The 27,030-nt window shown below is 49.5% G+C and overlaps 2 protein-coding genes across 4 annotated transcripts in view; one reads left to right on the forward strand and one right to left on the reverse strand.

The window, feature by feature from the left end:
• SYK (spleen associated tyrosine kinase) overlaps positions 1 to 25,987 on the forward strand; it is an 84,577-nt gene extending 58,590 nt beyond the window's left edge. For both annotated transcript variants that reach the window (XM_049632731.1, XM_049632740.1), the window contains 7 exons: positions 4,443 to 4,530; positions 5,800 to 5,977; positions 9,291 to 9,500; positions 10,643 to 10,832; positions 17,789 to 17,929; positions 18,624 to 18,736; positions 24,137 to 25,987. In XM_049632731.1, the coding sequence (XP_049488688.1) occupies positions 4,443 to 4,530; positions 5,800 to 5,977; positions 9,291 to 9,500; positions 10,643 to 10,832; positions 17,789 to 17,929; positions 18,624 to 18,736; positions 24,137 to 24,209 (993 nt within the window). In that variant the 3' untranslated portion in view covers positions 24,210 to 25,987. The remainder of the gene's footprint in view (positions 1 to 4,442; positions 4,531 to 5,799; positions 5,978 to 9,290; positions 9,501 to 10,642; positions 10,833 to 17,788; positions 17,930 to 18,623; positions 18,737 to 24,136) is intronic.
• AUH (AU RNA binding methylglutaconyl-CoA hydratase) overlaps positions 1 to 27,030 on the reverse strand; it is a 454,909-nt gene that overhangs the window by 71,498 nt on the left and 356,381 nt on the right. The gene's annotated exons all lie outside the window — the stretch shown is intronic.

Genomic DNA, 27,030 nt, shown 5'->3' on the forward strand with positions numbered 1-27,030 from the left:
TATTCGTGAAGCAGTCAGGAGGAAGCATTTAGGGGAATTATGTCAGATACCCCGTCTGGTTAGCTAAGGTGCAAATGACGCTCTTGAGTTTGTTAATTTGACCAACATACATAGTTGTTTTTAATGATTCAGGCACAAAAAGTACATGTCAGAACTTGAATTAATTCTAGCATGTGGGTGGTTAATGAAAAGTGTGTTTTGACTTGAAAAAGCTTGTTAATCAGATATTAGAGATGTCCTAATAAAAACTTAGGAGCAGGGATATTTTAAAATTTTCCTTAGAGGTTAGGAACATCTTCATACCTAAACACGGAAACAAAGTCAAATTACGAATGCAAGTATGATTCACCCTCTCCCCACCCCTCCACACACTTGCTTTGAAGACTGGAAATCCTTAAATGAACGAAGCCCCTCCCACTACCAGATACCAGAATGTTCGTCATGTTTCGCTAAGCACACAAACGGAGAACCAGCAGAGTCTGAACAGCAGCATTTTAAAAGACAGCACCCCAGCCTCGTGTCACCAAGGCGCGTGCCCTCAAAGCGCCACACAGCATTGACGTTTACCTCGGTGGAAACGTGTTCCAGAATTTCACATTGAAACCCGTGTTTCATGCCAACCTCTGCACTGGTGACTGGGGTATTTTTAAGGCTCATATTTAAATACACAGTTCACCGGGGCTGAGTTGCAAGAGGGAAGGAAAGGAAAGAGGGGCTGTGGAGTCATACCCACTTACACGGTAACGCCGAATCGGTGACCCAGACCCTTGAGAAAACGTGTTTCCACATCACTGTCAAGGGCCACGTTGTGGACCTCTGCTCCGAAGGTGAGAGAGGATCAATCGTGAGGTTCAGGTGTCGGTTGGCGTGAATTTGAAGCAGACTCGGTATCGTTCCGTGCCCTGGCCGAGGAAGTGTGCCTTCGACCGCGGGTCCCTGCTCCCCACTGGGACCACGGTCATGCCACCAGAGACCAGAGCCCCATCCGCAATGGCTCTGAGGCCTACAGCCCCTTCTTAGTCCCTGCAACGGTGACACATATGGGGCCACCTTCATTACTGCTGTGCCTGACTGCAAAATGTCTGTCAAGGAGTCTAAAAATTAAGGTCTAGAAATGGATGTTAGGACACAGCTCCAGACACACGGGTCAGGAAGCTGGGTTACCTGTCGGCGCTGTGAGGACAATGTATTTTTACTCGTCTGTTCACTTCTGAATCCCCAGCTACACATCGGCTCCCAGAGAATATTGTGCTTGTGGTCAAGCCCGGCCAGTGAGAGATGGGGGATTCGAATTTCAGACCTAATCTGGTCTTATTTTTGTTGTTGTGGAGTGACCTGTTTTCACCTTCGTGTGTAAAACTTGAAGAAAAGGCACAAGTTGGTCTTTGGGACGCAGAACACGCAGGGACCTAGCGCCATCTAGTGGTGGCCGGCGGGCCTGAGCTCTGTTTGGAACGTCCGCAAACACGGGGAAAATGCACCTGCCAAAATTTCGTTTACACCTTGTTCTCTATGCAGACAGGGCGCTGATATTGATTAGGGCGGAATAAACCACCGACACAAATCAGAAAGAATAATGATAAATGATATAATAGGCCCACAGTATGTTTTTCACTAAATTAAAATGTCAAGTTGTAATACTCATCAATACTTTTATAACTTAGCATCCTGCCTCAGAACCCATTCTGTACAAAGTCTTTGAATTCTTTTCAGCTGTGAACCCTCGATCCCAGAGGGTGTTGGGCGTTGTCCTACTAAGTGGCGTATCCATCGAACACTTCAGGAGACAGGAAACTCGTTTCATATCTTTACTTTCGTCACAGTGTCACTGCCGCCCTGGTAACTGACATGACAGAAAATCTCCCATTTCTTCCAAAGAACATTCTCCAGAGTGTCGTCCCCTGCCCCCCCCAGTGAGGATGAGGAGGACCTGGGGGCCCAGCCAGGGAGCAGATGTGGTTAGTGAGTGTCCTGTGGGGCTCGGTCAGGCCGTGAAGGCTCGTAACAGAGTGGTGGTCCACACGGCCTCCTCGGCTGAAAACGGAGGCCTGCCTGACCTTCCGAGGGAGACCCCAACCCGGGTCCTTACTCCGAGGCAGACTGGGGGTGAGCACCACCCAGCCGATGTCACTGTGGCCGTCACTGGTGGTTCGCACCTGCTCTTGGTGCCCTGGCGTCCCTGTCACTCACACACCCCCACCTCTGCTGTCCAATTCTTCCCCATGGGATTCACTTGTCGGGTCACTGCCTTCTGCCTTTAATTTGTGAAGTCCACTGCTCTGAAGAACATTCGCTCAGGGTGAAGCAGTTATAGCCCCAGGATACTGCTCTAAGGGTCACAGGGCAGGTCTCAAGGTCAGGAGAAGGGGTGCTGGTGCCCTCCCCTTGCCCAGGACGGCGGGTCCTCATGTCAAAGTTTTGTCTTTGGATCTCAGTTTCCCACCTGCAGCCAAGATCAGAGACGTTGAAAGGATAGTAAATGTAAACCTAAAAGAAGCTTTTTTTTTTTTAATTTTTAATGTTTATTTTTAAGAGAGAGAGAGTACAAGCAGGGGAGGGGCAGAGAGAGAGGGAGACACAGAATCTGAAGCAGGCTCCAGGCCCCGAGCCATCAGCACAGAGCCCGATGCAGGACTCGAACTCACAGACCGTGAGATCATGACCTGAGCCGAAGTCGGACGCTCAACCGACCGAGCCACCCAGGCGCCCCTAAATCGTTTTTAAATCACACTGACTCATTCTTCACATCTCCCAGCTTTGAGACATTATCTTCGTTCACTCATTCATTCACTCACTCATTCACTCACTCATTCATTCATTCGTTGGTATGTGTTTGGCACATTTTTATGGAGCACCAGTGGTGGGCAAGACGAAGCTCGGGTGTAGCGAATGCACGACTGTGCCTTACACAGTTTGCACCCTCGACACGTGGTGCCTCTCCTGTGAGTGCGGCAGGAAGGCTCAGGTAGTCGGAGGAGAACGTGGAGCCAGGACCACCGGTTGACATGTGAGAGCGGGCGTCCCGTAGCCTGTGGTCACCTAGGCCTTTGCCACTGCGAGCAGTGGGCCCGTGGCGCTCGGTAGTCGGCCCGAGCAAGGAGGTCAAGGTTTTGGAGACAAGTGGCCGAGGCATGGCCGTGGTGCCTTGTGACTCTATTATCGTACTTGTGGTTCCAGGTCCTGTGATGTCAGGAGGGCAGGTGAGGACGCATTGTGTAGCGCAAAACAAGTGGCAATGTACAATTAAGCTTGATGTCTCCGTTTCTTTAAATTTCTCCAAAATCTGGCAGTATTTCACTTCTTCGTGGCCGGTGTTTGGGCGCCGATGAGGTTCATGGGTATGTAAGCCCCTATTCAAGTCACACCAAAGCAAACCAAAAAAAGAGTTTGAATTGTGATTTTTTTTCCACGAACCAAATTGACCAATTGACCCTTGTTTTCAGTTGAGGGGGTGGAGGCGGCCAGGAAGACTCAAGATGGAGACTTTCAGGAGGGAAAGTTTATAGGGACCTAAGGAGTAGATCATCCCCACACCCTCTTATTTCATAATGCAAATTAACGCACATCAAATAAATAAGAGTCGTTGCCATTAATAACGGCCAGCAAACCGTTTTCCGTTACCTGCTCGGAGTACTGGGCAGATTTCCTTTCCTTTGGGTTCGGAAAACAGGTTCCCCCCCCTGCACGGGGTCTGTGATTATTGTCATTAGCAGCACTGGGCTCTGGCCAGCGGCAGCCGCGTCCCCATGGGACCAATAGCTCACTGGCTGGTTGGTGCCCCCACTCTGGCATCTCCCCCACACATAGCTAGATTTCCGTGGAGGGTAAGATACAGGCAGAAACTAGGACTGTGTAGACGCTTTGGAGTCAGGGAGGGCGTGGAAGCAGCTAGTAGATATTCACAGTTTCTTGTTTTTTAATGTTTATTTATTTTTGAGTTGGGGAGGGGCAGAGAGAGAGGGAGACACAGAATCCGAAGCAGCTCCAGGCCCTGAGCTGTCAGCACAGAGCCCGACACGGGGCTTGAACTCACGAGCGGTGAGATCGTGACCTGAGCTGAAGTCGGACACTTAACTGACTGAGCCACCCAGGCACCCCTCAGTGTTTCTTCTTAAATAACTTTAATAGGACATAAAAGTGAAAAGAAAGAGTTGAGCCAGGAAGACAAATCCAGCGGATCTTTTGATAGGCGGAAACGGGATTGAAAAGGGTCTGTGAGCGGGGACCCCATGCGCGAGCTCTGCTTAGCCTTTGCGGGGTCCAAACAGCTGCCCGAAGAATGAGATAAGCCACGTGGTTTTTTTGTCTCTCTTCCTGATTCTTTCGTTTGTCTTCTCTGCGTAAGTTCAAATGTGATTCTTTGAAACTACAAGTAACTGTGCAGATCAGTCCGACAGAGCACCCGTGAAGGAAAGTGACCTGCTGTCGTCTGTGTGCTTCAGGCCTCCACATCCCAAGGGAGCCGGCCAGAGAGCGCCGTGACCTTCAATCCGTACGAGCCGGACCGCGGGCCCTGGCCCACGGACAGAGGTGAGAAACGCACTCGTGGGTCACCGGCCATTCACCGCACCGCAGTCGCGCCGGCCCGACTTAGCGGTGGCTCAGCGTGGGTGACGCTGCTGGCCGGTGGCCGGTGGCGGGTGTCACCTGCCTGGGACCAATGGTGTTCCGGGGCATGAAGAGGTCTCCGAGGCCTCCCTGTCGGGGACACGGCCTCACGGAAAGCGTTCTTCCATGCTGCTGCTCCAGAAGGGCTCGTCCGGTAACCCCGCCAGTTCACGGCTCTAGGACCGCGTCCTTGGAAGGGTGTGTGTGTCTGTCTACCACCAACACGCTTCAGCAGAAGGGGCGGTGACGTGGGGCTGCTCCGGATGGAAGGGATGTCTGGGTGGCTGGAATTCTAGCCGCACTGAGGGAAGTGCAGGGGCCCTGAGGCCACAGGAGGGCCCAGTTCACAAGGGCACACCACACCCTCCGTGAAGCCCATAGGCCAGACTGGTCGTCACAAGTGGGAACCCTTTCCGGGTTCTCTGTGTGACTCCGGGTTACGTTTTTATCGGTGAGCTTGGTCAGTCCGTGCATTGCTACAGAAACAAGCCCCAAACTTAGCAGCTTAAAATGGCTGTGGTTGTCAAAGGGTCTCCTGCGGGTCGGGGGTTTGGGCACGCCGGGCAGGGGGGAGGCCGGGGCGAGGCTGGAGCACGGGGGCATCTCGCCCCTGCTTCGTCCAGGGGCCTCCGCGGCCGTCTCCTGGCGGGGGCTGGCCTGGGCTTGCTCACAGCGTGGAAAGCGTCCGGACGGCCCGACGCCTCGTGTGGTGTCTGAAGCTCGAGAGCCATGTTTCCAGCCAACAGTGCAGATGGTTTCTGGTCCTTTACAACCTCGCCAGAGTGTATCACAGACGTCCCTTCCCATACATTCTGTTGGTTGACGTTGACACAGTTACAAAAGCCACTGGGGGCCGAGGGGGCGTGACATAGACCTCACCCCTCAGTAGAAGGCGGGTCAGAATTTTTACATGAGGTAGGAAGGCCTCCCTCCATCATTGCCCCTGGCATTGAAAGACCCTTTCTCTATGCACATTTGTGCAAGAACGGGGTCGGGCCCGGCGGGGAAGAGGGGCTTTTCACTGCCCCCACAACAAACTGGGAGAGACTGTGCTCACTGGCGCCGTAACCACACGAGGTGACCAAGGTCTGGAAAGGGGAGGTGGGGGGGGGCAGGAGGCCGGGGCGGGAGATGATGGGAGTTTCACCGGGGGTCCGGCCCCAAGCTTGTGTTTTCCGGACCGCCCTGCAGACACCCAGAGAGAGGCCTTGCCCATGGACACCGAGGTGTATGAAAGCCCGTATGCGGACCCCGAGGAGATCAGGCCCAAGGAAGTCTACCTGGACCGCAAGCTGCTGACCCTGGAGGACAACGAACTGGGCTCTGGTAACTTCGGGACCGTGAAGAAGGGCTACTACCAGATGAAAAAGTAAGTCATGGCTGCAACACCACCCCGCACATCCTCCCGCGAGCGGACCTTCTGGGAACCACCTGTAAATGCACATCCCAAACACAAATACAACCCAGCACAGCTGCATCTGTCTTTGTTAGCAAGTCCATTTGTGTTCATTTCTGGTACAGTTACAATGCAAGCATCCATTGCGTATGGGAGCTACGTAAATACTAATTACCTGTGTTAGTTAGGGTGGTGTGAGCGTGCCTTTTAGAGAATTAGAAGGTAGAAGCAAGCAAAATGTGATAAAAGTAGAACATATTTATGCCCCCCAGATACCACTACTGTTAACTAACAATAGTGTGTGTGTGTGTGTGTGTGTGTGTATTCAGTTATTTTATCTTATTTGTTAAATTGTGTCCTATTTCTCTTACCCATAAAATTCCTGATTACAAATATGAGTGAAATGACTTATTTGCTTTTTCCTACATTTTCAAATAACAGCACATGTCATACGATAAATAGAATTGCTGGGTCACTGAGATCGCCGTACGTGACTTGCTCTTTAGAAGGCGTCCCACAGAGACGGTGCAGTAAAGATACTGGTCTGTTTGGTCTTTCCAGACACACCATATCTCTGAATGTGTGTGTTGGCATTAGTGTGTTAACTGATAATCGGGTTTAGCTGTTAGATATGATTTTAAATCGAAGACATTTTATCAATGTTTTTTCTTACGTAAGTAGATTTACATTATTCAAGTGTCAAGAATCTTCAAGTGCGAAAGCACACACAGAAACTCTTGCTTTCAATATCATTTTGCTGGGTGTGTGTAATCGACTGATATGCTCATTTGAAGATACATGTACGCATATCACAGTTATTTGTGAAATGAATGTGAATTACCCTGTATTAAGGCACAAATTTTCTTCACTAGTTTGTGACACTTACATTCCTTGCTTAATCAAATACACGAATTAACATAGGCATAACTATAGAGACATAATTTCAGCTAGAGGATTTGGGGAGAGGAGAGGCCATGTAGGTCAATTTAGGGCAAAATGATGTCTTCACAATAGCGAGTCTTCCAATCAATAAACATAACCCATTTTTCCACTTACGTGGCTCTTGATTTCTCAGGTTTCTCTCAAGCAGGGTTGTTTCATTTTCTATATAGAGTGTAATTTTCTGTATAGAGTGTTGTTTCCTGTGTAAAGTATAGCTTCCTGTGTTGAGTGTAGTGTCCTGTGTTGAGTGTAGTTTCCTGTGTAGGGCATAGTTGCCTGTGTGGGGTGTTGTTTCCTGTGTAGGGTATAGTTGCCTGTGTAGGGTGTAGTTTCTGTGTTGGGTGTAGTTTCCTCTATAGGATGTTGTTTCCTGTGTAGAGTATAGCTTCTTGTGTAGAGTGTAGCTTCCTGTGTGGGTTGTAGTTTTCTGTGTAGGGTGTAGTTTCTGTGTAGGGTATAGTTTCCTGTGTAGCGGTCTTGGATTTCTTCTTGGATTCATTTGGAGGTATTTAGTATTTTAGATGTTAATATATATGCTATAGTTTTTAAAATTTCATTTGCTAATCCAAGTGTTGCTTGGATGTGGAAATAGAACCAGTTTCACCTCTTGACTTGATCATCAGCATCCTTGACTGAATTCATCTATTACCCCTCAAATCATTTCTAGTCATTTATCGGTGTATTCTTTGACCCGAAATGTGTCATCTGTGAATAAAGACAGTTTTATTTCATCCTGTCTAATCCTTATGCTTTGATATTTCTTTCTTGCCTTGTTGTATTAGCCCAGAATTGTGGCTCAATGTTGAATAAAAACTGGAAGTAACCTCATTTCTCATTCTTGATTTTGTGAAGGGGGACACTTTAAATATCTCACTATTAGGTTTCTAGCTGCTCTTTATCAGATTAGGAAAGTTTCCATCGGTTCTTACTCTCTGAGAGATTTATTTTTAATCATGAATGTATATTACAGTTTACTGAGCACTTGTTTTCCTCTGCTGAGATGACCTTATGGTTTTTCTCCTTTATTGTGTTTACATGGTGAAGTACACTGATTGATTTTCAAATGTTAAAGCCACCTCTCATTCAGATGTTAAAACCAACAAGATGTGGAACACACACGTCTTGTTTGTGAATTACATACTCATTCTACCTTTTTCATAACTCACTGAATTTAATTTACTAATACTTCTCTTAGAATATTTGCATTTATGTTCATGAGAGATTTCAGTAGCTTATTTTCCTTGGAATTTCTTTGCCTGGTTTTGGCATCAGGATAATGCTGGCCTCATAAGATAAGTTGGGGGCTTCCTTCCTCTTTTCTTTTCTTGAGGGGACTGTAGGTGTTTTTTCTTCCTTAAGAAAGGACAGGTTGGGAAGAATCAAGAGATTTTTGCTCTTCATTTTGATCCCTACCTCACGTCGTATGCAAACCCAGTTCCACATGGACGGTAGACTGAAATGTGGAAAGGTACAATGATAAAACTATCTAGAAATAACATAGGGAAATATGTCCATGATTGCAGAAGGGCGAGGGATGCTCTTGGGGTGCTGGGGGTGTGTTTGTGTAGGAACTACAGTGTGTGTTCAGTGTGGAAACACTTGTTAAGATCTGCACAGAAGGTGTCTGTGTCTTTCTGAATGTATGTTAGACTTACTCTGTTATTCTCTTATTTTACCTGTTTTGTGGGATAGACCTATTTTTATTCTCCCATTTGGGGGTTCAACCAACGAGGTGTAATTCCTGTGTGGGAATTGTATCATAGAGAAATGCACTTTTCTAAATCCTCCACAGTTAAGTTCCACCCACTTATTTCAGTCCCATTATATCAGAATATTTTCAGGAGGTCAAATGTGACCTATGTGATGTTGTTATGAGAAAATGAAAAACAGTTCATTTTTCACAAACTTGTTGAAGCTTGCTTAAAAGCATCGGTGCCCAGTTTTAAAAAGTGTTTTGTAAACAATGAGCTTGAACAGTGTGTGCTTTTCAATTCTGCATCCAGAAATTCATTTTAAACATATATCAAAGGAACATTGTATTCACATACATTACAGATCACCTGTAGATGGCATAGGAACTCATGCATGTCATGGTTTGTAAGGTTTATTTGAAAGCTACTCATATTCTATAATATTTAGGCTCGGCTTGCTCGGACTGTTCTTCAGCTCCCCCCTTTAAGTAATGAAGGGCGACTCTCTTTGTCTGTAAAGTAGAGAGAATGTGGTTGCAGCTATTTCCAGAACCCCATTTCTAGCAGAGCAGTTACGCCCCGCAGAAGGCAATTACCTAAACCCCGGCCACTTTGAAAACTTTCTTTCTTATGTGTTACGATTTCTTTTGCAGAGTCGTGAAAACGGTGGCTGTGAAGATTCTGAAGAACGAGGCTAACGACCCCGCTCTTAAAGATGAGTTATTAGCGGAAGCCAATGTCATGCAGCAGCTTGATAACCCCTACATCGTGCGCATGATCGGCATCTGTGAAGCCGAGTCCTGGATGCTGGTGATGGAGATGGCGGAACTGGGTCCGCTCAACAAGTATTTACAGCAGAACAGGTAACTTCGCGTAGGCCGGAAGCGTACACTGTGCTGGGGCAAAACCCACCAGCCCAGTGTACGTCATAGCCTGATTTCTCTGGGAAGCTTTGTCTCCTCCCACGCCTTCCCAGCGTTGGCCCACCCTTACGGGGCCTTGAGGGAGGAGGGAAAAGAGCGGTAGTCTTCCGATCAAATGTTCTTTTTGCACTTGTTGTGCTAAGAAAACCTCCAGTCCAACAATTTCGTCTTCTTCATGGTCCTTTGCTCACTCCAAATTGCCCAGTGATAGAATCCGCCATAGAAGCAGGCTCCCCTCGCTGGCAGAACATGCCCTGCCTAGTGAGAGAAATATTGAACATTCATTTTTATTTTTTTTTAAGTGTATTTACTTTAAGTGATCGGGGGAGGGGCGGGGGGAGAGAGAGAATCCCAGGGAAGCTCCGTGCTGTCAGTGCAGAGCCCAACGCGGGGCTCGAACCCACAAACTGTGAGATCATGACCTGAGCCAAAATTGGAAGCTTAACTGATGGAGCCACCCAGGCGCCCCCAAAATCAACATTTTTAAAGGGGAGATAGTGATGTCTTATGTGTCTGGCTGACCTCTACATTCCTACAAGTAATTCTGAAAATATCTGTTGCTATCAATGGGTCACAACTGTTGGTGGGGTATTCCTGCTGGGCTCATCTACAGCCATTGTTGAGGGGGAGGAACTCACATGGAATAAGTCATACGAACAGCCACCGACTACTTTGTCCCGTTGGCTACATTGCGTTTGTACTCTACTCAGATTGTGTCTTTAATCTGCAGAGAAGGGAGGCGCTGTTAACCTCACTCCGCAGGTAAGAAACGGAGACTCAGTTGGTTTTGTTACCTGTCCCATTTTGGAACAAGGGTTCCAACCGAAGCCTGGCCCTCCATGAGTGGGGGCTGCCCATGCCATTGTGCTACTTCTCACGCAGTTCAAAGCACACCTTGAAAAGCGTACCTGTTCGAGACCAGGACAATGGTGCTCAGCTTTGGGCAGCCATAGATTAACAAGGTTTTTGTCACCAGTTGTTACTCTGACGGACAATAGGCAATGCATGGACCCCTCTGCTTACCTGAGGAACATACTTGAACTACGGTCTGCTACCACTCATGACACATCTGTAACTTTCAGGCACGTCAAGGATAAGAACATCATAGAGCTGGTTCATCAGGTTTCTATGGGAATGAAGTATCTGGAGGAGAGCAATTTTGTGCACAGAGATCTGGCGGCAAGAAACGTCTTGCTGGTTACTCAACACTATGCCAAGATCAGTGATTTTGGACTTTCCAAAGCACTCCGTGCTGATGAAAACTACTACAAGGTAGGAATAACTTAGCCAGTATTCAAAGCAGCAGGTAGTGAGAATCTGAAATGCAAATGTCTGTGTTCCGGGGGTACGTGGGCAGCTCAGTCCGTTGAGCGTCCCACTCTTGATTTCAGCTCAGGTCGTGATTCCCCAGGTTGTGGGACCGAGCCCTACATCTTAAGCCCTGCTTAAGATTCTGTCTCTGTCTCTGTCTCTCTTTCTCCCTTTCTTTTCCCTTCCCTCACTCACACTCTCTCTCTCACCCTCTCCCTCTGCCCTTCCCTCACTCATGCTCTCTCTCTGTCATCCTCCCTCTCAAAAAAAAATAGCTATAGCTACAACAATTTGTTAGCAGATACACAATATTAAAAGATATAACTTATGACACCAAAAACATAAAATATGATGGGGAGGGACGAAAGGGCAGAATTGTTGCATACCATCAAAGTGAAGTCGTTATCACCTTAAAACCGACTGTTACATTTATAAGATGTTTTGTGTAAGCCTCAATATAATGACAAAGAGCTGAGTTGTGCACATAAGACAGAAGAGAATCTAAGCATACCGCGATGAGAAACCATCCAATCACAAAGGAAGACAACAAGAGAGGAAGGAAAGAACTACAAAACAGCTGGAAAACAATAAGATGGCATTTGTAAGTTCCTAACCTGTCAATAATTATTTTAATGTAAATGGATTAAATTCTCCAATCAAAAATACAGAGTCGCAGAATAAATTTAAAAAACCTACAAGACTCAACCGCATGCTGCCTACAAGAGAGTCCCTTCAGCTTTAAGGACACACATAAACTCAAGGTGAAGGGATGGGAAAGATACCCCATGAAAATGGAGACCAAAAAGTAGCAGAAGTAGCTATATCAGACAGAATGGACTTTAGGCCAAACACCATACCAAGAAACAAAGAAGGTCATCACGTGATAATGGTGAAGTTGACTCTTTACGAGGATACAACAATTTTAAATATGTACGTGTGCGACATTGGAGAACCATGTGAATATAACCTGAATAAACAAATACTAACAGACCTGGAGGGACAAATAGACAATAGCACAATAATAGTAGGGGGTTTTAATACCCCACTTTTAATGATGGATAGGTCATCCACGCAGAAAATCAATAAGGAAACATTGGACTTGAACTATACTTTAGGCCAAATGGACCCAACAGTAGTCACAGGTGAATTCTACCAAACATTTAAAGGAGAATTAATACCAGTCCTTCTCAAACTCATTTTACAAGGCCAACATTACCCTGATCCCAAGGTACCACAAACAAAACTATAGGCCAAAGTCCCTGATGAACACGCACGCAGAAATTATCTGTAAAATACTCGCAAACTGAGTTCAACAACCCATTGAAAGAATCCTACGCCATGGGCAAGTGGTAATTATCCTTGGATGCAAGAATGGTTTAACATCTTGCAAAACAATAAATGTGATATACTGCATTAATAGAATGAAGGCTAAAAATCCTGTGGTCATCTCAATAGATGCAGGAAAAGCATTTGACAAAATTCAGTGTCCTTTCATGATACTTTCAACAAAGTGGATATGGAAGGAATATGCCTCAACACAGTGAAGGCCACATATCACAGGCACGCAGCTAACATCAGTCTCAATGGGAAAAGGTTGAGAGCTTTCCCTATAAGATCAGGAACAAGACAAGAGTGTCTGCTCACAGCACTCCTATTCAACATAGTCTTGGAAGTCCTAGCCAGCGCGATCAGGCAAGGAAAATAAATAAAAGCCATCTATACCTAAAAGGTAGAATAGAATCGTCTTTATATGCAGTTGATGTGATCTTACATAGAGAAAACACTAAAGATTCTACCAAGAAACCATTACAACCCATCAATCAATCCGGTAAAGTACAAGAGACAAAATCAACTTGCAGAAATCGGTTGCATCTCGATGCGCCAACAATACACTGTCTGAAAAAGAAATAAAAGCTCATTTACCATTGTATCAAAATGATAAAATACTTAGGAATGAATTTCAATAAGGAAGTAAAAGATCGAAACACTGAAAACTGTAAAATACTGGAAAGAAATTGAAGAAGACAAATAAAATGAAAAGATATCCTCCACTCATGGATTGAGAGTTAATATTGTCCATACTACTCAAAGTCATCTATATGTTTAATGCAAATCCCTATCAGGATTCCAATGGCATTTTTTTTCAGAGATAGAAAAAAAAATTCTGAAATTCATATGGAACCCAAAAGGCCCCAAGTAGCCAAAGCAATCTTGAGAAAGAACAAAGTTGGAGTCATCATGCTCCCTGGTTTCAAACCACACTACAAAGCTATAGTGATCAAAGCAGTATGGTACTGATGTAAATAAAGACACATGGGCCAGTGGGACAGAACCAAGAGCCCAGAGATAACCCTAACATAATAGCCAACTAATAATACTTGACAAGGGAGCCAAGAATGCTCAGGAAAGGACAGTCTCTTCAGTAATAAATGGTGCTGGTAAAACTGGATGTTCGCATGCAAAAGGAGGAAATTGGACCCCTATATCGTACCACTCACAAAAATTAACTCAAAATGGATGAAGGACTCAAACATAAGACCTGAAACCACAAAAGTCCTAGAAGAAAACATATGAAAAATGTTTCTTGACATTGGTCTTGGCAATGAATTTTTTGGATAGGACACCAGAAGTCCAAGCAACGAAAGCAGAAATCAAATAATGAGATTATGTCAATTTAAAAAGTTGTACAGGGGCGCCTGGGCGGCTCCATTGGTTAAGCGTCCGACTTCAGCTCAGGTCATGATCTCAAGGTCCGTGAGTTCAAGCCCCGCGTCGGGCTCTGTGCTGAGCTCGAAGCCTGGAGCCTGCTTCAGATTCTGTGTCTCCCTCTCTCTCTGATCCTCCCCCGTTCATGCTCTGTCTATCTCTGTCTCAAAAGTAAATAAACATTAAAAAATTAAAAAAAAAAGTTGTTGTACAACCAAAGAAACAACAGAGTGAAAGTCAACCAATGGAATGAGAGAAAATATTCGCAAACCAAGGGGTAAATATTGAAAATCTATAAGGAATTCGTATAATCAATAGCAAAAAAGTACAATAAAATGAAAATCATATTTTAAAATGCACAAAGGACCTGAATAAACATTTTCTATTCTTTTTCTGTATTTATGTAACCAAAGAGGACATAAAAATGGCCAACAGGTACATCTAAAGGATCACAAATCATCAGGGAAATGCAAATCAGAACCACATTGAGATACCACCTTACACCTGTCAGAATGGATATTATCAAAAAAATAAAAAATAACAGGTGTTGGTAAGGATGTGGAGAAAAGGGAACCCTCTTGCACTATTGGTAGGAATGTCAATTGGTGCAGCCAGTATGGAAAACAGCACGGGGAGCCCTTAAAAAATTAAGACTAGGACTCCCATGTGATCCAACAATCTCACTTCTGTGCATTTATCTGAAAGAAATGAAATCACCATCTAGCAGAGATATCTACACACCGTCATATTTATTGCAGTCATTACATACAATAGGCAAGATAAAGAAACAACCTAAATATCAAACAATGGATGAATGGATCAAGAAGACGTGATGTGGTGTGCGTGTATGTGTGTGTGTGTGTGTGTGTGTGTTGGTTTAAAATACAGACAACCACATGGGATACGTCAACCATAACAAAAGGAGGAAACCTGCTATTTGCAACAACATGTCCGGTCCTCGAGGGCATCATGCTGAGTGATAAGCCAAACAGAGAAAGAGAAATACTGCATGCTTTCACTTATATGTGGAATTTAAAAGCCAAACTCACAGAAACAGTAGATTCTGGTTGTCCGGGACTGAGGGGCAGAGGAGAAGAGAAGATGGCAGTCACAGAACATAAACTTTTAGTTGTCAGAGGAATAAATTCTGGGGGTCTGTGCTTGGTATGGTGCCCGCAGCCTGTAGGACCGTGCTATATATATACGTGGAAGTTGCTACGAGAATAGATCTTGCATGGTCTCCCCACAACAACAAGCAATGGTAATTCTGTCAGATGAAGGATGTGCTAAGTAACCTTACTCTGGTAAACATCTTGCAATACCTGTGTGGCTCAGTCACCGTAGCGTGCACGTTAGAAGCGGCACGGAGATCACGCACTTCTGAAAAGACGGAGACATGGACCATTTCTTTGAGAAGACAGGGTGAAATGGAACAGAATCGAGAGCTAAACAACATTACAGAGAAATGATACTAATGGAAGCACATCTGTGCGTGGCAACGTGACCTTGCGCTGAACACAAATGCCCTTTGATCCTGCAGCTCTGCCCTGCACAGGGCACAGATACACACGGCCAGTAATGTTCGTTCTAGAATGACGTTCTAGAATGTAATAGCAAACATCAGGAAACTGCCTCATGGTCTCTCGGTAGGAGGCTGGTTACATCAGTCGTAGTGGATTTATAGGAGGCATGCAATTAACTCTTCTAAAAGTGACTATTTGTGCGTGCTGACGTGGAAATATATCTACAACACGTGCTTGAGCAGCACCATTAAAAAATAAAGTGCGGGGCGCCTGGGTGGCTCAGTCGGTTGGGCAATCGACTTCGGCTCCGGTCATGATCTCGCAGTTTGTGAGTTCGAGCCCCGCATCCGGCTCTGTGCTAACAGCTCAGAGCCTGGAGCCTGCTTCGGATTCTGTGTCTCTCCCCTCTGTCTAACCCTCCCCTGCTCACGCTCTGTGTCTCTCTGTCTCTCAATAATAAATAAACATTAAAAAAAATTAAAAGTAAATAAATAAATAAATAAATAAATAAAATAAAGTGCAAAACATACGCTTCTAGCTTTTCCACCTCCAAAAACGTATATATTCCCTCTCTGTACTCGTATATAGATTTTTCTGGAAAGATTCAGGACAAACTACCAAACACGGCCGTCTCCGTGGATGAGGATTTGGAGTTGGTGGAGAGAGATTTACCTTTTTGATGTATGTAGGATTTGTCAAAGGGTTTCCTTTGTATCACCTCAAAATTAAAATTAAAACCAAAATAACACACGAGTATATTGTTCACAACGTTTGAAGTCAGAATCTAAAAATAATGCATAACATGATTGAGATGGAAGTGTAATCAGTGTGTTTAGAGACAGGCCATGGTATCTGTGCTCTCAGGCCGATGTTCCCAGGCTGTCCCCTCTCAACCCACCACCTCCCTCCCCACAAGGGTGCTTGTGACGGTTCTGTCCACAGGACGTAGCAGAACTTTCGTGTACCAGACCCCAAGCCCTAGAGTAAAGGGTTTCGCTGGGCACAATTCTGATCTCTTTACTACCACTTGCTTTTTTATTTTATTTTTTTATTGTTTATTTTTGAGAGAGAGTGAGTGTGTATGTAAGCAGGGGAGGGACAGAGAGAGAGGGAGACACAGAATCCGAAGCAGGCTCCAGGCTCTGAGCTGTCAGCACAGAGCCCGATGTATGGCTCGAACTCACGAGCCATGAGATCATGACCTGAGTCGAAGTTGGACGCTTAACCGACTGAGCCACCCAAGTGCCCCTACCACTTGCTTTTTGAAATTAGAAAGTTTAAAGCATTTTGGGGGTGCCTGGCTGGCTTAGTCAGTGGACCACGCAACTCTTGATATCAGGCTTATGAGTTCAAGCCCCACGTTGGGTGTAGAGATTACTTAAAAATAAAATCTTTTTTTAAAAAAAGTTTAAAACAGATTTTAAGCAATATTTGCAATCTGTAACAAAATAATTAATGTCGGCCTAAAATCATGGACAAAAACACAGTGACAGTTAAAGATGCTACGGCCCAGTATTTCTTGGAGCATGACCATGGGATCTTGATGCTTGACTCTTTGCATGTTGCAACAAGCTCCATGAAATATGAGTCACCCAGGAAGAGGTGATAGAAAAAAGACAAAAAGGTACAAGAAATACGGTCTGAATCTTAAAAATATGTACTTAAATCTAGGGGCGCTTGGGTGGTTCAGTTAAGTGTCTGACTTCGGCTCAGGTCATGATCTCACCATTCGTGGGTTTGAGCCCCGCATCGGGCTCTGTGCTGACAGCTCAGAGCCTGGAGCCTGCCTCGGATTCTGTGTCTCCCCCTCTCTCTGCCCCTCCCCTGCTCGTGCTCTCTCTTTCTGTCACAAAAATAAACATTAAAAAAATTAATATTTATTGAAATCTTAAAAATTTAAGATTTAGTCATAGTTTTAAGATTCAGACCAAATACATACATGCAAACATGCACACAGCATTTGGGGAGTCATTTTCTTCTTTTCTTCTTTCTTTTTCTTTCTTTCCTTCCTTCCTTTGTTCTTTCCTTCCTTCCTTTCTGAGACAGAGCATGATCAGGGGAGGGGCAGAGAGAAAGAGAGAGAGACAGACAGAATCTGAAGCAGGTTCCAGGCTCTGAGCTGTCAGCACAGACCCTGACGGGGAGCTTGAACTCACGAACCACGAGACCATGACCTGAGCTTAACTGACTGAGCCACCCAGGCGCCCTATTCTTGTTTTTCTCAACGGTGGTTAATACACATAACCTAAATTTGACCATCGTAACCGTTTTTAAGTGTAATGTTAAGCACATTCCCTGCGGTTACAACCTCTGTCCAGAATTCTCATCTTCCCAGACTGGAACTCGGTCCTCATTAGGCCCTGGCCACAGTTACTGCACTTTCTGTCTGTGACTGGGAGCCCTCTAGGGGCCTCAGGGGGGTGCTTTCACGCAGTATTTGCACCTTAGTAACTTGACCGGGCTTGTTTTACTGAGGATAATGTCCTCGGGGTCCACCCCTGTTGTATCATGTGCTAGAATTCCCTTCCTTTTTAAGGCCCAGTGACTTTCCACCATAGGAATGCCGACATGTTGTTTATCTGTTCCTCCGGCGGTGGACCCCAGGCGGGCTCCCGCCTTTTGCTGCCATGAACGGGGGTGCCCGCGATCCTGTCATTAACGGAGTGCCCCCGTCTGCTTTGCCCGCAGGCCCAGACCCACGGGAAGTGGCCGGTCAAGTGGTACGCCCCCGAGTGCATCAACTACTACAAGTTCTCCAGCAAGAGTGACGTCTGGAGCTTCGGCGTGTTGATGTGGGAGGCGTTCTCCTACGGGCAGAAGCCGTACCGGGTGAGCCGCCGCGGCTGCACTGAGCCATCACCACAGATCAGACAGATCAGCCACACGCTATTGCCACGGGACCCATTTGGAAAATCATAAAATCTGGGCACCCTTTCTGAGTCTGGCACGACCTTTTTGCCAGTGAGCCATTAACAGGACCTCAGTTTTGTTCTAAGTTGAAGAGGCAGTATTTGATAATAACTGAACAGTGTATGTGTTTTTCATGATGCATTACACCTGTGCATAAAACAGACCCAAATCAATATTCATTAGAGTTGAAATAGAAATGATGGCAATTTCCATGATTACATTTGCAGTCCAGTTAAATATTTTAGTTGTTTTTTTGTTGTTGTTGTTGTTGTTTTTAATCCAAATGGATACATCTCAAAAAGGGTCCATGTGCTGGAACACAGCTTGATGAATTTTCACAAATGGGATGTGCTCATGAAACCAGAGCCCAGGCAATTAAAACAGAACAGAACCCCCCAACCCCCGGTTCCCCTTGCACATACAAGCTGTCCCCCAACGGTCACCCCGTCTGATGTCTAGATCCTGGGTTAGGAGCTCCTGTTTTTGTACTTTTTCCAAGTGAAATCGCGCAGTGTGTACTTTTGTTTCTCTGGGGCGGGGGTAGGACCTACCTGCTGTTTTGTTGTACTCAACACCACGTTTACCAAGCTCGGGTATGTTCTGCGTGTTTCAGGGCATGAAGGGAAGTGAGGTTTCGGCCATGCTGGAGAAAGGAGAGAGAATGGGGTGCCCCACGGGGTGTCCAAGGGAGATGTACGAGCTGATGAAGCTGTGCTGGACGTATGAGTGAGTACTCGCACGCCCTGCGGTTTGCGCAAATGCCCTGGGGCAAATGGGAGGCACCGAAAAGAAGCACCGCCTCCCAACTAGGGACTTGCTCCCTTCTGAACCGAGCACGGTGGGGGTGGCTTGCTTCCTGGATCGTGCACTTGTATTCTTCATTCTAAAGAGTAAGTTTAGGCAGTTACTGTCATCCAGGGGGTCAGAATTTAAACGTAGATAATACCAGCTGGGGGTGGGGGTGGTCACCGCAGAAGGATGTCGGTGGAAGTCTGGGCTGGTGCCGCGTGCCACAGTGGGTGGCAGAGGGGCTCAGTGGGGACAATGTTGTACTCGCCTGGTTCCTGACCACCTTCATTAGTGAGGCAAGACCATGGGTGTTGTCCAGGTCACGGGTGGATGGGCCGAGGGAGCCCTTCCCCGGAAGTGACTCAGACCTTGCAAAGTGGCCTGAGTCTGCCGAGTGCGTCCTGCGTCCTGCCTGGGGGACCACAGGTGACGTTGTAGGCAGCTCAGCAGGGAGAGAAGCGCATCACGCCTGAGAATCAGGAAGTGGCCCTTGACCTTGCCCACAGGGGCGGCCTGTGAGTGGGTCGTGGGGAAACCGTGAACCGTGGCCCCCGTGTCTCTGGCCCTGGCACGTGCCTGGGAGCCCTCGCAGCCCAGACACGATGCAGGTCCACGATGCAGAGGAGCTCACGTACCTGCCACGGGCTTTACCACCTCAGGGTCAGACCTGCTCCCAGATACCCGGCTGATATTGAGGGATGTTCCAAGTGCTTTCGAATGCCACCTGGGGTTCTCTACCTCCCGGGAGCATCGTCTGCCACATTGGGAGTGGAAGGAATGCCGTCGTTCTCTGGAAGTGACCCAGGGCGGCCCCGAAGGGAGAGGGCGGAGGTCTCCCAGCCTGCTGCTGCGGACACCGTGCAGGGGAAGGGCCTCTGGCGGAGGCCCGATGAGGCCGCTGGGAATGGTGCAGGCTTGTCCTGGCTTCCGGTGCACCCCGCTGGGCCGTGGGGACCGCACAGACTTCGAGGATCCGCTGGGAGCTGACGCCCAAGTCGGAAACGAGCTCACTGCGGCCTTCCTCCGTGCACTCGTCCCAGCCTCTGGCCTAAGCGACCTCTCCATCCCAGGGACGCTGGGTCAGGTGACCCCCAGCCACAGTCCGAGGCCTCGGGTCAGGCGCAGCCCTGGGGAGGGCACTTGGTAGAAGGGGGCATTTCCCGGATGTGCTCTCCCTCCTGCCTGGGCCTTCCTGTGGAAGCGTTCACTTCCTCGGGGAAGAACACCCTTTAAGTGATTCTGAGACAAATGGAAAAGCCTCAAATTCAGATAAACTCGCAGGGCAATGGTTGAAGTGAGCATTGTGGCATTTGCTAATGCTGACGCCTTTATTTCTGTCGGTTGTCCCGTGTGTTGCCAGTAAGGAGTGGAGGGGTGGGCGGGAGGGATCAGGACAGGTGCGGGCTTGGGGGATGTGCCCAGTGGGGTGAGCGAGGCAGGCGGACGTCCAGCTTGGCTCTGGGGTCCCCTCAGCACTGGGTGCGTGGCTCCGGTGACCTGGGCATCAGGGGCAGGCGACACTCTGTCCCCGCTGGACACCTGCACACGTACAGCCACTCGCATGGTCTCTGCCGGTTGGTCCACGGAGGGAGGACGTGCAGGGAGACAGCTGTCCTGGGAACTCACCGGAGCCGTGACAAAGGGAGTCCTGTTCTCTCGGAGGGCTCGACCCCCCAGTGTCCATGCTCACCTAGAGGTTTCAGGAGGGTCTGAGTGAGGCCGGCGCGCAGGGATGTCTCGTCCCCATCACTCCGATCCCCGCATGCTCTCTGGTGAGACCCACGTCGCCCGGAACCAGCCCCAGTATCAGCCGAGTGACGGGAGTGATGCCCGCCCACAGCCTGAAATTAGAAATGACTCCTCATCGGTCTTTGATTGCTTTTCCAACAAAGCTGTGTTTCTGAAGGTTGGAGTGTTTCTAGCAGTGACTTGAAACAGGGCAGGTGGTGGGGGTGGGGGCAGGTGATGATCAGAGGCTCTGTCTGAATGTCAGCAGTCCTATGATGCACCGCTGAACAGAAAGGCACCGTTTCCTTGGGCACGGCTCCAGGAGCGGGTCTGGCTACCGGGGTGTCTGCCCGGGGCCCCCGGGGAGATGCCTGCCCCCGGCCGCCAGCATCTCTGTTCACCTGGCTGTCCCCTGGGCTCCATGGTGTGTCTGGGGTGGGGAACCGAACCCTGAGTAGGCGGACATCCCCCCCCCCAGCCCTCCTGCTTTGCAGAGGGGGGTGGGGTGCTCAGAGAGGTACCTGCAGAGGTCACGCTGGGGGCCTGGGTGCACTGTGGAACCCAGGGAGGACACACGGGGAGCGGGGCTGGGAGCTTCAGCTAGAAGGGTTTCACAGACACCTTGCAGGTCCTGTACGTAGAGATGCCAGGGGGGAAAGGCCTGCTGAATCGGGAGAAGTTGGGGCTCTTCACGCTGAAAAACAGGGCGGCGGCCTAATGGAGAAAAGCCTGGGACATTTAGGATGTCTGAGGTCGGGAATGATCTAGATGGAGCCCCAAGTGCTGCTTAAAGATCAGCAAACATGAGCAACAGGGCGACATTGCCCAGACCATCCTTGTCCCTGGTCCCAGTTCTGCTCAGGGCCAAGTCCATTCCCTCTGAGTGCCCCCTCCCCTGAGAGCTCCCTCCCCTGAGTGCCCCCTCCCCTGAGAGCCCCCTCCCCTGAGAGCCCCCTCCCCTGAGAGCTCTCTCCAGAGCCTCCCACCCCTAAGAGCCCCCTCCCTTCAGCGCCCCCTCCCCTGAGAGTCCCCTCCCCTGAGAGCCCCCTCCTCTGAGCGCCCCCTCCCCTGAGAGCCCCCCTCCCCTGAGCACCCAGGTGTTCACGTGGCCACTCTCCCCACTGGAGGTGCCGTGTGCAAGCCTCCATCCCAGCACCAGGCAGGGGGTCAGCAGGCCTCAGGGAAAGCCCAGCCCCTGCTGGAGCCTGCAGTTGAAGAGAGGGGCGAACAGGCCGCAGGTAAGCCACGAAATTAGTGCATTCTGTTGTGTGTTCGCAGAAGGGGATGAGTCCGATGGCCTTTCAGGGCTGAGGACACAGCCCAGGGGGACCACACAGGGAACACATGTATGCGGGTGCTTACTCATAGAAGGAGCAGGTGCTTGGAGGCACAGAGGCTCATGGAGCTTCCAGAACTTGGTGGAGTCGGTGAAGTGAATACAAACGAGCCCTGTACATTCTCCAGGCTTTTTGAGGCTTTTTTGTTTCCATTCTTTCCTCTGTTCTAAACAGTCAGCTACCTTCACCAGTGTGGCTGATAGACTTGTAGATAGATAGATAAATAGATAGATAGATGATAGATAGATACATAGATGATATATGGATAGATACATACATATATATATATATATATATACATACATGATAGATAGATCTAGATGGATGGATGGATATTGGAGGGATGGACAGATTGATGATGGACAAGGATGGCTGATAGAAAATGAGTCAATCAGTACATGACAGATGGATAGAGATGGATGATGGATAGGTAGAGAGGACACTTGTATATATCTGTACACGCTTGGACACTTATCACTGACACACCTTTGACCACCCTCCACGTACACACCGGTTGACACTTTCCGGGGTGGTTACTACTCTGGGCCGGGGGGAGCACGGGCTGTCGCGAGGCAGACAAGCCACAAATCCACCCCATGTAAGCATGTGGTTGCGTATTTGATAGGTGCTGTGTGGCCCCCGTGGGAGGTTGTGGGACCATCTTTCTGCTAGAGATCCACAGTGGCCTCTGTTAGGGAGTGGAGTTCTGGACGGCAGGATGAGGGGCAGGGGCGCAGGCAACGAGGAAAGAGGGGCCCCTGGCACGAGGGCCCGAGTACAGAAAGCACCCCGAGGCCTGGGGAAGCAGATGCGGGCAGGCGGGAACAGACGGGAAGCTGGCACACGTACAGGACGCTTGGCCACACTTGCTGAAGCCCCACATCATCCTTACTCCTTGGGGCGGCCTCTCCCACAGTGTAGAGGAGAGATCTACAGCCTGAGCAGGTGTCTGCGGAGGGCCAACCTGTAGCCCTGCATTGCTTCCTTTGCTTGGTGCCCGGCTGCTGGGTGGATGAAACCCCCAGAGAAAGATTCAAAGGGGGCTCTGTGCATCTGGGCCCCCATACTTGCAGCGGAATGTTCTGTTTTGCAAAGGTGATGAGGTTGTGCTCTTAGACTCTAGAAGGAGGGAGGCTGTCTGTCTGTCTGTCTAGACACAGGTCTCACACATGCTCCTGCACCCGGGCTTGGCCACCACCCCATCCTGAACACAGCCTGGTGGCCAGAGGCATGACACCCCCCCCCCATGAAGCCCGAGATGGCCTGCGTCCCCAGCCATGACCACAGACTGCTGATAAGTCCCAGCAGGTCATTATGGTTTTTCCTGGCTCTTAAAAGCTGCAAGCGAAACCATTTACGTCGATGCCGTTTGACAAAACCCATTTTGGTTCTGTAGAAACCACTCTCCCTACAGTGGAGAGTGATTCTGGGTCCCCGTGAGCCTGCCCTCCGGCCCCTGTCGGACCTGGAGCAGGTGACAGTTTCAATGTGGACACTTCACCCAGTTTAACCTCAAGCTCTGTTTCCCTTACCGGGCAAACTTACCTGCTGGCATTATAGCCAAAAATCTTGCGATACGAGCAAAATCACTTCCACACTGGGATAGATTCTCAAGAGTTTTGAGAACTACTTGCTTCCGGCTGATCCTGTCATACTGGAGAAAGCGGAGGAGTCTCTACACATTTGTCATATTGGAGAAAGCAGAGGAGAAGTTACAAATGGTTAGCTCGTCATTTACTGAGGTCATTTCCCATCCTCAGCAGTGACCCAGAAGTTCGCCTTGCGGGTTTGTGACCGTCAGTGCCCGCGTCTTTGGCTTTGAGTTTAATATGAACCCATATCATCCCACGGTCCCAGAAAGCCCAGAGCCATCAGATGGGGGCAGGGGGAGAGCTTAAATTGTGTCCATTTTTAGCAAGATTATGAGTCCAACTTGAAATATAGGTCTTCAGCCCATTGACCCACTAAGTATTTTTAGGCACGTCCTATTTTGCTGGATCACAGGTCTCTGAACTGGGGGCGAAAGATCTCGGCTCCCCGTGCAAAACGCCTCCAACTTGAAGGTGGACACGAGTCACCTGGGGATCGGGTCCTGCAGGCCACGTGGGCCTGACTGTATTCCGCCAGGGGCTCCTGGTCCCCGGGTGCGGGGAGCAGGGACACGCAGGCTCTGGAGGAACCAGCAGGGGGCGCAGCCACCTCCACTCCACCTGCCGGAGGGGCTTTTGCCACAGCGCGTGGACGGACAATAATGTGCGTCTTCCCTTTCCAGGGTGGAGAACAGGCCCGGATTCGCAGCCGTGGAACTGCGTCTACGCAATTATTACTACGACGTGGTCAACTAACGGCCCCACGCCCTCCGTGGCCGCCTTGGGAGCAGACGAGGGGTCACAGCAAAGCCAGCCCAGTGCGTGGATTTCAAGAGTTTCCACCTGCGTCTGCTGCCAGGGGAGCCGGCCTCGTGTAGAGCACGCCTGTGACCGTTGTCCCCAAAGCCTGTCCCAGAACACACCCTCCACAAAGCAGCCCCTCTCAGGAGAGCCCGGGAAGAAGGACAGCAGGGTCAGAGGGCCCGGGGAAGGATCCCTTTGCGTTTCTTGTCTGCGCGGTGTGATTTCGTGGCAGGTTACGTTCAGGATCTGTTTCTGCATCGGAAGATCTGGCAGCCTGGAGGCGTCCCGTGTGCCGTTCTCCGCGGCCAGGGGTGCGGCTGGCCTTGCCGTCTGCGGTGGAGGGAAGGGGAGCAGAGGGGAGCTGGCTGCCTCCAGAACTTGGCTCCGACCGGTCGAAAGATGGAAGGAGCCCTGCCACCGAAAAGCTGCCCTGGTGACACAAGTCCTTTGAGGCTGAAAAAACAAAATCCAAGCATGTAGCCAGTTAAAGGGGATAAAACGTTTGGAGACTGCATTCGCTCTGTGTGATCTCAGACGGAAGACGCACACCTGCGTGGACAAGGGGGCTCTCGGCACGGACCGGCTTGGCTTCCTTTCCCCTGAAAGAGCCTCTCTCCCGCATACTCTCCCAAGACCGTGCTTTCAGGGGACCAGTAAATAAAAGTCGTGCAGGCGGTGGAGGGCCGTGATGTCTGTCACCGCGGGCCTGAGCGAGGACAGACAGCAGGACGCCACGGGTCCTCATCTCCTGAGTGAGGTCCGAGCTCCCCTCCGCCAGAGAGAGGGTGTCGCCAGAGTTCCCCAGCCCTTTCTGTGTTCACAGCAGGGGGGACCAGCTGGTGGCCAAGGCCCTCTAAACGCGAGCCTCCTAAGAGTGTGTTAATTCCTAATAAAGCCGCAGACCCTGACCCTCACCACAAGTATGCCTGAGTGTGACTTTGGGTTGAAGGTGCGAGACGAGGCATTCTCTGCTAGTTCCCTAGGCTTAGTGAACCCCTGAGCAGGGTTTGGGCTTACACAAGTCACTGGCCCACATATACCAGTAAAGTTAGGATTAGCTGTCATGGGCTGGATGACGCGGGGTGACATCTGGACCAGAGGAGGCCCCGGCGCTGAGCTGCGGGTACCCTTCAGGTGCCGGAGCGTGTCTGTCGCGGGGCCGCACGTGGAAGGCTCGGTGACGTGAGCTAAGTCTGGAGGGGAAGGACTACTCACCGTGCGTCTGCCCTGCCACAGGGTCACGCGCACTCCCTGTGCCTTTACCTGGGGGCCCTTGTTTAGTGGGAACAGAGGGGCCTCACGGACGGAGGACAGACAGCCTGTTCTGGCCAGAACCATTTGTCTGCTGACGCCGTGGACACCGCGTTCCCCCACGGCGGGACTGAGGTTTCCGGAAACGATTACTCGTTTCTCCTCTGAGCGTGTCCCCACACGGGCTGTCACCAGCCTTGGTGGCGACTTCACCTCGTCCCCTGCCCGGCGGCCGCCGCTCCGTCTGGATCTGCACGTATGGAGGTGCCTGCTGGGCTCTCGGGCCCCGTTGCCCCGCAGAGCACACTCGACCGGATCATCAGTATTCTTCCTCCATCTCAAGAACTGCTTTTTGTCACTGGACTTTTTAACTGTGATTTTTTTTTTAAATAAAAGTTTTAAATTGGTTTGATGATTCTTTTCGTGGATGTTACCGGAATGTGGTAGGATGCACTCTCAAATAAACTGTTAAACAGCAACTCTGTGTGTGTGTGTGTGTGTGTGTGTGTGTTTTCTTGTGAAGTTCCCAGTTGCGTCCCGGAAGGATGGACACACACAGAATCCTCGGACGGGTCTGTGAGCTTGTGCTACAGATGCCTGCCAAGGGGGCCCTGGCCAGCCGTGACCGTGCTCGTGGGTTCCACGCACGAAGGGCCTGACCCTGACCCAGAAGTCCCAGCGGGTGCCAAAGCAGCGCTCCGGGGTCGCGAGCTCTGTCTTTGTGAAGATTGCTGAGGGAGCACCGGGGGAGCCGAGGAGGGGATTCCAGAGCCCTCATCTCCACCTGTTTTCTCCAGGGTGTCACACGCTCACACACTCCCGTACACAAGCATGCACACCACATACACGCCTACACGCTGCTCACATTACATGTGCGCACACTCATATGTGCACGTGCACACCATGTACACACCTACACACAGCTCACGTTACACGTGAGCCTCATACGTGCACGTGCACACCACGTACATGTCCACACACCGCTCACATGTACACAGCACGCGCCTCCTATGTGCACATGCACGCCTTGTACACGCCTACACACCGCTCAAGTGTACACACGCACATGCACACCACGCACACACCTAGACACCGCTCACATGCACACACCACATATACACACCCGAGCACTACGTACACGCCTACACACCGCTCGCGTGTACGTGTGCACACACGTTGCACACACACACCACATACACGCCTACACGCCGCTCACATGTCCACGGGCACATGTGTGCCCACCATATGCACGCCTGCACACCGCTCGCGTGTACACGTGCACAGCCCTTGCACATGCATGCATGCCATGTACACACCTGCACACCGCTCACATGTACACGTGCACACACCATGCACACACACACCACATACATGCCTACACGCCGCTCACATGTCCACGGGCACACGTGTGCCCACCATATACAGGCCTGCATACCGCTCACGTGTACACATGCACACCCCTTGCACACGCATGCATGCCACGTACACACCTGCACACCTCTCACGTGTACACGTGAATACA

This window comes from Panthera uncia, chromosome D4 (assembly GCF_023721935.1).
Source record: "Panthera uncia isolate 11264 chromosome D4, Puncia_PCG_1.0, whole genome shotgun sequence".
NCBI lineage: Eukaryota > Metazoa > Chordata > Mammalia > Carnivora > Felidae > Panthera > Panthera uncia.